Genomic DNA, 12,334 nt, shown 5'->3' with positions numbered 1-12,334 from the left:
AAGAAGAGGAGGAGGAGGAAGAGGAGGAGGAGGAGGAGGAGAGGAAGAGGAAGAACTCTGAACAAACATTATCTTCCAGAAGCCTCTGTGTGTGTGTGTGTGTGTGTGTGTGTGTGTGTGTGTGTGTGTGTGTGTGTTTGCTAGCTTCTTTGCTTTCAAGTCAGTGTTTCTCTGGATAACCCTGACTCTCCTGAAGCCCTCTATGTAGATCAGGCTGCCCTTGAACTCAAAGTTCTTCCTGCCACCCAGGTGCTGTAATTAAAGGCAGAAATCAGATGCTATTTAAAAAAAAGCAAAAAACAAAACCAAGAAATTTCCCCTGTCAGAATTAATTTCACAAAATTATTGATGTAACCAAAGGAATTAGAGAGTGGTAAGTCTAGTGCTGTTTTAAATACTCTGCCTTCTAGCACTGCGCCTTGTCTTAAAGTAGATTTCTAAAGAAAAGAGATAGCATTCCACTTACTTGCTAACCCTGATGACACAAAACAAAGCAATCTTTAAGGCAGGGATCACTTGCTAAACTAAATAGTAAAAAGTTAGCTCCAACACATCATTGAAACCTAATTAGTAAAGCACTTTGACTCATGGCATTCAGTAATGTGTCTTAGAAAATGTTGAGATAATTGGACAACAGAAAACACTGTTTAAAACATAGCAAACAAACCCTTTCCTCCTGCCTTCCACTCAAATACAAGCAAATCTCAAATAACAGCAAAAATTCTGGCCATCTGAAAGGTTTCAAAACTACTTTCCCCGAATCCTTCTTCTTTTATATTGTTCTAATTTGCTTTGGGGACAGGGTCTTACTCTGTAACCAGAGCTGGTTTGATACCCATGGCAGCCTTCCTTTTTCAGCCTCCCTGATGCTGGGATCACAGACAAAAACTATTTCACCAAATACGCCAAGCATATGTTTAGTTCATTGCACGATCCCAGCTGTTTCACATATATGAACTACGTCAGATCTTGAAGTAGTCACTGCAACTGCACAGGTGGACCAGTATTATAGTCAGGCTCTCCTGGTCCCTTTTCCAGTGAACCTCCTTCGTCTCTTTCTGTCTGTGAGTCATTACTGGTTTATCTGGGCAGCAAAAGTATTTATGGCCTCTGTCTGTCCAAATAAAAGTAATCTGTAGGCCAGTCCTGTTCTCATTTCCTGGAAATGGACTTGAAAAATCAGGCCATTCCCCGAAAGAAGCATCTTCACAATGTTTCCATGCTATTTGTACACTCATTGAATTGACAAGAACTCTTTCAGATCATAGAGATCTGACATTTCCGGTATGGGTATTCTGTGTGTTTGGAATGAGGGAGCAGTTTTGGCAAGCAAGGAGTGACAGAAAATCTTTAGTAAATGCTGCTTGCAGGGGAAGATATTAAAATAATACACAACATCTGGAAATTATTTGAATAGTACATGTTATTTTTGTTAAGATAAGATGCCAAAGAAGAAAATGTGTATTAGCATTACCGAAATACTTTACAATTACTGAGTCATGCCTTATATAATTTTTTAACAAAGTAAAAGCATTTTATATGTCACACAGAAACTTGTAAATCCTACTGAACAGATTTTGATGGAAATATTAAAGCCTTTCACAGGAATACTGTAATAATTATTTTCAAAATAGGGAAACAAAACTCTACCTTTTCTGTTATAACCCATGTGTAACACATTCTAATCCCCAAACATTTGTATTAGGGAAAAATGGTCAGTATGTTTCCAATTCTTTTTATGATATGGTACCTTTTGTTTCTTAGAATGTTCGTTTCACTTCATTCATTGAGCCTCTTCTGGTGGCTTGGCGGGTGTGATGCAGGAAGTTCTGGAAAGTCCAGTGCAGAGAACTAACGTACCTGCTTATGTAGGTTTGTCTCTGCTCTCAAGAGGGCTGCAGTGAAGATGGCAGATCCAGGAGGCTAGAAGTCTTCACTGCAGTTCCCCGACGTAATTGTCATTTAACTTTCTTCCCGTGAGGATAGCATAATAGTCTGTGTATTTCAGTGTTCTGGTGAATGTCAGTTTCTTTTTTTCCAAATGAAGGACAATAATTTCAGGTCTGTTGTCTTAGATATACTAAAAATATATTGGCAAGTGAAACTAAACTAAATATTGTCTGATGATATTCAAGGAAAGAATAATTGTCTTTTTATTATTTATTTATTTTTTTCCCAGCCCAATAACAGTTTCTCCTCCCAATCCCTATCCCAAACCTCCCCTCTCCCACTCCCCATCCACTCCTCCTCCTTTCTCTCCAGAAAAGGGCAGGCTTCCCATGTATATCAGCAGGCCATGGCATATCAAGTTGCAGTAAGGCTAGCATCTCCTCTCCTAATGAGGCTGGATGAGGCAACCCAGTAGAGGGAAGATTCCCAAAAGCAGGTAACAAGAGTCAGAGACAGGCCCTGTTCACACTGTTAGGAGACTCACCAGAAAACCAAGCTACACAACTGTAACCTATGTGCAGAGGGCCTAGGTCAGTCCCGCAAGATCTCTGGTTGGCGCTTGAGTCTCTGTAAGTCTTTAGGAGCCCATGTTAATTAATTCTGTGAGTTTTCTTGTGTTGTTCTTGGCTTCTTTGGCTCCCATAATGCTTCACCCTTCTCTTCTAATATTCGACTGTGGATCTCTCTACACCTGTTTCCATCAGTTGCTGGGTGAAGCCTCTCTGGCAATAATTTTATGACTATCATTAGTATTTTTTTCTTGCCATTTTGGAAATCAATATGGTGAGAAACTGGGAATGGGAACCGACCTATCTCTAGACCCAGCTCTATCACTCCTGGGTATATACCCAAAGGATGGTCTACCCTACCACAAGGACACTTGCACAACAATGCTCACAGCAGCTTTAGTCATAATAACCAGAAACTGGAAGCAACCTAGTTGTCCATCAACCAAAGGATGGATAAAGAAAATGTGACGTGTTTATACAATGGAGTATTTATTTATTATTCATCTGTTAAAAACAATGACGTCATGAAGTTTGCCAGAAAATGGATGGAACTAGAAAATAACATCCTGAGTAAGGACACCCAGACCCAGAAAGACCAACATGGTATATAGTCACTTATAAATGGATATTAGTAATAATAAAGAAAGGAAAATTATACTTTAATCTACAGATCCAAAGAAGCTAAGGAACAAGAAAGACTCAAGGGGAGGCACATGGATCTCACTGGGAAGGAAAAATAGAGTAAATATCACAGGTGGACAGGGGAGGGGGAGTTGGATGGGGGCAGGCATGGAAACAGGAGGGATCAGGTTGCGGGAGGATAGAGGGAGAGAGTACTGGGAAAGACAACTGGAATCTTGGGGCACCTCTGGGATGAGCTAGAAACCTAGTGCAATGGAAACTCCCAGGCATCTCTGAGAGTGACCCGACCTAAGACTCCTGGCAATGAGAAATGCAGGGCCTTAGCCAGTCATCTACTGTGACCAGGCACTATGTCCAGTGGAGAGATTGGGACCTCAACCGAGCCACATAACCTTTGACCTACAATTTGCTCTGCCTAGAAGATATTTTGGGTTAAGGTGGCACGGAAATTATGAAGTGGCCAATGACTGGACCAGTTTGAAACCCACATCCTGAGAGGAGCACATCTTTGACACTGCCTGGAGGGGCAGGACCCAGAGGCTGGACAGCCCAGGGACCTAGGATAAAACCAAAGAATAATTGTCTTAATCCTAAAAGGTCTTCGTTTCCACTCTGAGTGAGAAGATGTTGGTAAGGGAAGGACGCATTTGTTTTTACTTCAATGATTTGTATCAGTTTGACTGAAGTGTTTGGAGGGAGGAAGGGTAATAAAGGGAAAGAGAGGAGGAGAATGTATCAAATCGTTTCATTTTAGAAAATGATCAAGAGATGGGAGAAGTGTTCATGAAGTCCCACTCACTCATCCCTGAGGAGATAAAAACAGCTGAAGGTTCTTGGGGGAGGTGGGAAGCATTTTCTTCAGTGTTGTAGAAACTACTAAGTTATTCAGGCTCCAGTACATAAACCCACAGCCATGCAGTTACAGGTGACTCTGATTAAACCCAGTAGGTAGGCACACACCACATGTACACCACACACACACACCACACACACACACACACACAAACACACACACACCACACCACACACACCACACACACCACACATACCACACACATACCACACACACTACACACCATACACACATCACACACACACACCACACACACATCACACACCACACACACCACATACACATACCACACACTCACACACACCACACACACCACACACTACACACACACACCACACACATACCACAAACACCACAAACACCACACACACACCACACACACACACACACCACACACACACCACCACACACATATACCACACACACACCACACACACCACACGCACATATCACATGCACACACCACACACCACACACTCACACACACGCACAACACACACACACACACACAGAGCAAATTAACAAATAAGAAGACAGTAAAATAGAGGAACACTTGCTGAGAAGAAGAGAGCTTCATGGGGAGTGGGAAGGAATAAACGTAATAGGGGATGAAATGACCAAAAATATATTTGTATATGAAGTGGTCAAAGAATAATAAAAATGAAAACAAAATAACTAAATCTCTTAATATGCTAGATTAGTTCCCTTCTCTCTACCTGGCTTCTATAGTTTCTTCTTTGGATTTTCTTTTTATGCTTTTAGTCTTTTTGACCATTCCTCTTCTTCAGGCTGTGAGGAACTGACAGTGTGGACGGGGAGTCAGCTTTGGGTCTACAGAAAAGTGACAGCGCCATCTTCCAGCTGCGTTTGAACAGGACTAACATTTAATCTGGGTACTTTTAATCTCTGTGATGCGCTAAGGTCAAAGCAAATGTTGACTATTGTTTATGATGTTAATTTTTTATTGCTATGGTAAAAATAAAGAAACTAAATAATAATATGTAATACGACAGAGTCCACATACATATATTAAAACTCATGCGAACACAGACATGTCTGAAATTAAAATTTTGTAAGGCAGTATTTTAAAAACTCGGTCGGGGATTCTAGTATCTATTTTCCTCTAATTGGTTTTTCATTGAGAATGTTGCTTATGGCTTGCACTAAGATCACTAGTGCCCACTTGAAAGAACAGACAATTGACTTTTCAGGAACATTGGCATTATATGCATACCTTAAACTCAGACAGAAGGCTATTAGGGGGCTATTGTTTGTATGACACAGGAAGTGTCTGTGTGTTGTGCCAGCCAGATGTGCAGGCAAGTGTTTCCCCTCCTCAGGAGGAAAAAAGAAATGTAAAATTTGACACTTTATGTGTTATACAAAATAAAGTCATCAAAAGGCAGTCAACACCAAATATAAAGTCACTAATACCAGATCCCTTTAAATACTGAGATTTTTTTTTTTTTTTTTTTTTTTGGTTTTTCGAGACAGGGTTTCTCTGCAGCTTTTTTAGAACCTGTCCTGGAACTAGCTCTTGTAGACCAGGCTGGCCTCGAACTCACAGAGATCCGCCTGCCTCTGCCTCCCGAGTGCTGGGATTAAAGGCGTGCGCCACCACCGCCCGGCAATACTGAGATTTTTTTTCTTTCTTTTTGCCTTCTCTCTTTCCACTCTAAAACTCAATAAATATAGATATTGATCAAACAATGATGGATTCAAAACACAACATATTTGCTATTGCATTTATTAATCATCACATCCACTACAACACAAGCTACTCATAAGCCTAAGAAGAACAGAAGTCACTGAAGAGAGTTCTGCTCTAAGTGGAGAATGGGTCATTGCCATGACCAAGGTGATGCACTGATGAGGACTTTCATGGGATCTGTGCCTCTGTTGTGGTTTTTCTGCTCTTTGTTTTATTTATTTATTTGTGTGTGTGTGTATGTGTATGAACACGAGTGCAAACATGTGTGCGCACCTCCAATGGCTCGTGTGTGGAGATCAAAGGACAATTTTATGCAAGAACTTGTTCTCTCCTTTCCCCATGTGGGTCCCTGGGATTGAACTCAGGCCTTGAAGGGAGCACCTTCATGGACTGAGCCATCTCAGCAGCCCTCCAGTTCTTTATTTAAAAGACATATTTACTGTCACCACAGTATCTAGCAAAAGTCTAACCTTCAGCTAATTGATGCTTTCTGCCAGAATGTGAGATTTTGATATTATTTAGTTGCCAAAAATTTTTACTTGTTCATATTCCAAAAATCTGATAGATGCACACTTAGACACTGGGAGAGAAACAGTAAATGAAGATGCTGCACAAAATATATGATGGTGTCAGGAAAGAGCATTTCTCAAGTTCAGCTGCATTCTGACTCCTGAATAGAACAGAGGAGGGGGGGCTACAGATGGCTCAGAGGTCAAGAACAGTAACTGCTCTTCCAGAGGACCTGAGTTTGGTTCCCAGGACGCACATGGATCTCACAACCATCTGTAACTCCAGTCTCAGAGGATCTAATGTCCCCTTCTGGGCTCCACAGGTACTGCATACACATGATACACAGACATACATGTAGGCATAGCACCTGTACACATAAAATAAAATCCTTTTTTCAAAAGGTGTTTGCATATTCTTTTTACTCCTGAATTTTTACCTTGCTATTTTTTCTTCTCTTTTCTCCCTACTAGTGCCTTACAAAGGGCTAGACAGAATTTGGGTACACAGAGAATTTCTCTTTTTTCTTCTTAAGTACTTGAACCCAAGAACCTTTATGCTAGCCAAAATCTCTTCCACACCTCCTCTCCCTCATACACACACACACACACACACACAACACACACAACACACACACTTCATTTCTTCTGAATTTTTCTTTTTTCAATTTGTCCTTCTTGTGGAGCACAGTATGGTAATTCAGGATGTGAACACAGTATTCTAAAATCAGAGTGATAATCAACTCCATCACTTCAGCCATGGATCATTTACAAGTATTAATAATTTCATTCTTTTTGGATCATTCTGAAAATTATTATGTATGCTTTAATCAAAAGTCACCCTGCTGTGCTAAGAATTAGAAATAATTACTGTACCCTTTATTATTAATTTTAAAGTTAGTGTAAACTCATACAGAGTGTTGATGTTCCTACATACATTTTGTTATGCCTTTGTTATTCAGTATTTGTTATTATACACTATGCATTTTCATACATCTGTATTCACACATATATGAATACATGTATATATAGTTGTTTTTTTTTTTTACTTTGTTCTTACTCATTCCCCCCCTCGCAGTGGCCTGGCCATCTTCTTGATCTTCCTTGCTGGTCTTCTGCCCTTGTTAAGCTCCTTGAAGCAGCCTCCTTCTCCGAGTCCCAGTCTGTGGTACACTAGCACAGATCAAGTCTATTCTGTTTCTTTTTGAGTGAACAGATTAGTAGTATGGAAATGTGAGCTGAATATTTTACCCAGCAAAATGTACCTTAGTGCTCTGCGAAACCAGGGATAGAAGAAACCATAAATTAAGGGATTACAGGTGGAATTAAAATACCCAAACCACGTTAGGGCGTCAAATAGAACTGCAGGTGTGGAGAAATTCAGAAAGGGGTCTAGCAGAATGGTGAAAAAGCAGGGAAACCAACACAGTAAAAAAACGCCCATCACTATTCCTAAAGTTTTGGCGGCCTTTTTGTCTTTCCTCATTTGACTGTTTTGATTTTCTGGCAAGTTATCAATCGCACGAGCATGTTTTTTGGATACCGCGAAAATTTTACCGTAAAGCCCCACCATCATAGAGCTGGGAGTAAAAAAGCCTGCCACAAACAAAGTAGTCCCCCACAGCTTGTTGAACATGACTGGACAGGAACTGGAACATGCCACCAAGATGTCATAGCCTTCGATACCGTCAGCATAGGCCTCCGAGAAGACTACCCCAAAGGCGAAGGCTCCAGGAAGTGACCAGCATACAAGCAGCAGACGCTTAACGACTGGAATGGTCATTTTGGAGCAGTAATGCAAAGGGTGACAGATGGCATAAAACCTATCGACGGCCACGGAGCAAAGATGGAAGATGGAGGTTATGCTAAGCATCAGGTCAAAGCTGTAATGGATCTTGCAAAATGTAAGTCCAAAATACCAGCAGTTCTCCACCGACCTGACCATACTGTACGGCATGATGGTGAATCCCAACAGGAAGTCGGTGACCGCCATAGAGAGGATGAGGAAGTTAGTCGGCGTGTGAAGCTGCTTGAAGTAAGAAACTGAAACGATCATAGCCAGATTACCGAAGACTGTGATGAATATGGCTCCTGTCATAAATGAATACATGGCAACTCGGACCCCTAGGGACCTTTCATTTTCTGGGCACGATCCATTTCCATATTCTGAACAATCAAGGGCTTCCTACATAAAAGAGGGAGCACATGGGATTTTAGCAGAGACTAGACAAGCACTTGATTCTTAGGTCTGCTTTCACGGGCCAATTCAAGAAAAAATACAGCAGACTCAAGGAAGACAATTATGCCGAAATATAGGGCATGTCTTTCTCGTTAACTTTACGGTTTATAGAATTCTAATAGAATAGATCAAAATGATTTACTTTATACTTTTGGTGACTCAAGTTTTACCATCCATTCCTACTTTGCTCTAATAGGATCTGTAATCAAGAAGTTGAAGAAGAGGGGGAGAAAGGATGAAGAGGAAAGGAGACAGAAAAGAGAAGGGGGAAGATAATGTAATAAATTTATTAGTGACTTAACTCTGAGCTTCCTTGTGTGTATAGAGAGAAGAGATAACTGCTAGAAAATTCATACACTCATCCCCAGATGAAACTGGAGTCCACAATCAGACTTGACTTGCTGTGTGTGTGTGTGTGTGTTGCCCCAAAATATTGTGTAAATACAGTCTAGTTCACATGTTCTACTATTTCTTCTATGCTTTGATTTTTTCTTACTAAAGTTGTTTTTAAAGTGGAAAAATTATTGAAGTACCCTTAATGATCTGGGAGAGCCGTCCTCTTTAGCAAATCTCCAAGTATTACAAGCATCACACCACTCTAATCAAAGAGTGGAGGTCGGAGGACACATTTCAGGAGCTGGTTCTCTCCTTCCGCTGCGAGGGTCCTGGCACTGGAACTGCAAATGTCAGACTTGGCAGTGATTACTTTTAACTGCGGTAACTGAAGCAGCTGGAGGGGATGGAGCAGCTGCCATCAAGGAGTGGATCTAAAGCAGTGTTACTCCTCTTTTCCTTCCTACTCTGGGACACCAGGTCCCTCTGCAGAGAAGAAATGGAGTGTGTGCCTCAGGGCCTGGAAAACACTGTATCGCTGTAGCCATTCATTGCCTTTGACTCTTAAAACCTTTCTGCATCCTCTTCTTCCATGGTGATCCCTGAGCCTTGGAATAATTTTGCTAAAATCCTTTCCCCACATTTTTCTATTGTGTATGCAATCAGTTCTCAAACTATAGTTATTTTTAGCATCAAAGAAATCAGTGTTTATAGTATATTTCTTAATCCAGTAATTAAAGTAAAGAAAGCATAACATATGAAGGGATTGAGAGATAGATGGGATAGATAGATAACAGACAGATATTCTACGCAGATAACTTTTTACTTTCAAAGTGAAGTGGTTTTAAAATAATGATAAGAAAATTTTCTTTCGATACCCTATGCTACCCCTCATTTTTATTCGAAGTGGGGATTCAACCCCGTGCCTTATTCACAGTGAGTACACATTCTACTCCTGAGCTACCTCTGCTTCATTTAGGGGAACACCTGCACTAAACAAATCGATTGATCCTTACAAAGAACTCCTGCTCTTTTTCAAGGTTCTAAATATTTTTCTTGGGAGACAAGATAGATTGCCAAAAGGCAACATACATTGTCTTGTTTCAAACTGATCTGCCTTTTAGTGCAAATTCACAGCAAGCCCTGCGTCTTCAGTAATCTAGACTCTTACATCTCGTCTCTGCGTGGAAACAGATGGGAAAGGGAACAATGATGCAAAGGTAAAAAATGCGTGAACAATGCTACTGCATTACAGTGCGGACAAAGCACTTAACAAGCACTCAAAGAAGAGAAAACACACATCTTCCCCTTCACATCCCTTCTCCACATACCTGCTCTGCTTCAAAAGATGCCATTGTAGCTGCTCTGTGGGAGAAATGTTGTCCCTTCTCTCCTGACTCCGAATGCTGCTGTTAAACTACAAGACAGGAACTATGTGGATTGTGCTTCTTTATAATTTAACAATCCGTCTCAAGGGCATTGGATATGTGTTAGGCGGGGCGGGGGGACTCATGTTATTCTGAAACTTTAGCAGCTTAAGTGACCCTGACCTGTGCCTGCATCCTCTTAGGAGGCTCTGCTTTCCTATGTTTTCATCACCCACAGCACTAAGAATATTAAAAGGCAGCTATAACCCAAAAGCTGCAATAGTCAAGTTGAACTACTTTATTTATTGGCTGTTCTCAATTTCAACCAGGTATGGATGGGACAAGTGATTCAAGGAGAAAAGATAAGTGTCCCCTCTCACTTTAGGATGACCAGAATGGTCAGAGTTCATATTTCTATCCCATTTTATACTCACAGAGGTTTCCCCATCCATTGTTTTCCTCTCTTAGTCTGGGATGCAGCTCAGTGCTCTTAAGGCCAGACCAGCTTGACCCCATTATCATTTCTTTTAGTAACGCCCATAACTGCACTCATATCTTCTCAGACACCCTTGGTTTAAATCTCCTCACCTAGTCACAGCTGCTCATGGTTTTGTATGTCTTCTTTTCACTTAAGATAGCTCATTTCCCACTTTCCCACTGTTTGGATAACTTTGGAAAGAAATATACTTCAAATGCTGGGGGCGGCAGGGGGAAGGGGGACATCGGGTACCTGCTTGAGTTGAAACAATGCCGGTTCTCAGTGACCTCAGCTGTTTTGGCAGCTGCTATGGGTGTAAACTTGGATAGATATGTGGGAAAATGGAGCATTGAATGGATTTAAAGGGCTCACTGATCTTCTGTCTCCTGGAAGTTCTTACTGACATTTTAGAAATAAACTCCGCATTTTCATTCTGTTTGATTCCAATGAAATACATAAATGATTTTTGATTTGACCTCTCCTAATAGCTTTTCATAAGGAAGAAAGAACAACAGCAAAAACCACACGTTTTGTAATTCACAACAATTCAATTATATTGCAACATAAAATGAACTTTTATGTTTTTAAGGAAACATTTATAAATATCAACTGAAATGATGGCAAAGAAGTTAGATTCCTAAGAATTTATCTTTAATCATTTGCATAAGATATTACTACTCAAGACGTTCCAGTATCTTTCCTGGCTCTGTAAAGAATTATGCAAGTATCATTAGAGGCCAAGATATAGTTCAGTGGCAAAATGCCAGCCTAGTGTGCAGGAGGCCCTATACTCGCTCAATCTAGAGTGGGCAGGGCCATCCAACATCAATGAATAGTCAAGACAATTCTCTACAGACATGCTCACTGACCAACCTGACCTGGGCAATCCCAGCCCCACCCTCACTAAGACTACCTCACATGACTCTGGACCGTATCAAGTTGAGAGCTGAAGCTAAATTAGGACTGTGTTTTAAATGGCTATACTAATTTATGTTCTAACAGCCAGTATGTAGAATTGTACATTGTACACATGAAATTAAGTGTAATATCTATAAAGTGAGGCAGCAATTCAATTTTTCTTCTTATAAACATCTTTATCCATTTCCATCTATTGAATAGACCTGTCTTTCCTCCACAGATCTGACATGTAGATATGCAGTGTATCAAAGCTCATATATATTTCTGAGCTCTCTAACTTTGTTATCCTGTTTAATAATGGACAAATACCATGTTGCCTGGCTATCAACAACCTTGCACACTGTCATAATAAGAACAGAGAAGACTCTTCTTCTTATTATGCTTATTCTTCTTCTCTGTCTTCTTCGGCGGCAGGAGGAGGAGGATGGAGGAGTGAGGAGGCGGAGGAAGGCTGAAGGAGACGTAGAACAGACGAATCATCCTCCTCAGCCTAATAAGACTCATCAATATTCCTCCTTTCCTACCTTCTCCTTACTTTCCCTCCTTCTCCTCACTCCTAAATGACCTGGATATTTCTGGTCTTTAATCATTCACCAGTTCTTTCAAGTTCTGCAAAGCTATGTTTGATTTTGAGTGAATAACAATAATATCTGTACAACATCAAATTTCCCCCCTTCAGTAACACAGCTGAGTTCCTTATTTCTTCCATAATTCTCCTCCCATAAACTTTGCAACATATATGTCTTATACATATTGTAGCAAATATGTCTTATACATATTTTTTTCAAAAACCAAGCCTTGACTTTTATTACCTTAAAAACTACGTAT

General features: G+C 40.6%; 1 protein-coding gene across 1 annotated transcript; it reads right to left on the bottom strand.

The window, feature by feature from the left end:
• Window positions 1-7,360: 7,360 nt before the first annotated feature.
• Window positions 7,361-10,098, bottom strand: LOC119821666 (trace amine-associated receptor 2). Its single transcript, XM_038340813.1, has 2 exons — window positions 10,075-10,098; window positions 7,361-8,356 (listed from the first exon to the last, which is right to left on the bottom strand). The coding sequence occupies exons 1-2, from the start codon at window positions 10,096-10,098 to the stop codon at window positions 7,361-7,363; spliced, it is 1,020 nt and encodes a 339-aa protein (XP_038196741.1).
• Between the last annotated feature and the right edge of the window lie 2,236 nt (window positions 10,099-12,334).

The sequence above is a fragment of the Arvicola amphibius genome, chromosome 8 (genome assembly GCF_903992535.2).
Source record: "Arvicola amphibius chromosome 8, mArvAmp1.2, whole genome shotgun sequence".
In the NCBI taxonomy this organism is placed as follows: Eukaryota; Metazoa; Chordata; class Mammalia; order Rodentia; family Cricetidae; genus Arvicola; species Arvicola amphibius.
This window is presented reverse-complemented; position numbering and strand designations above follow the sequence as displayed.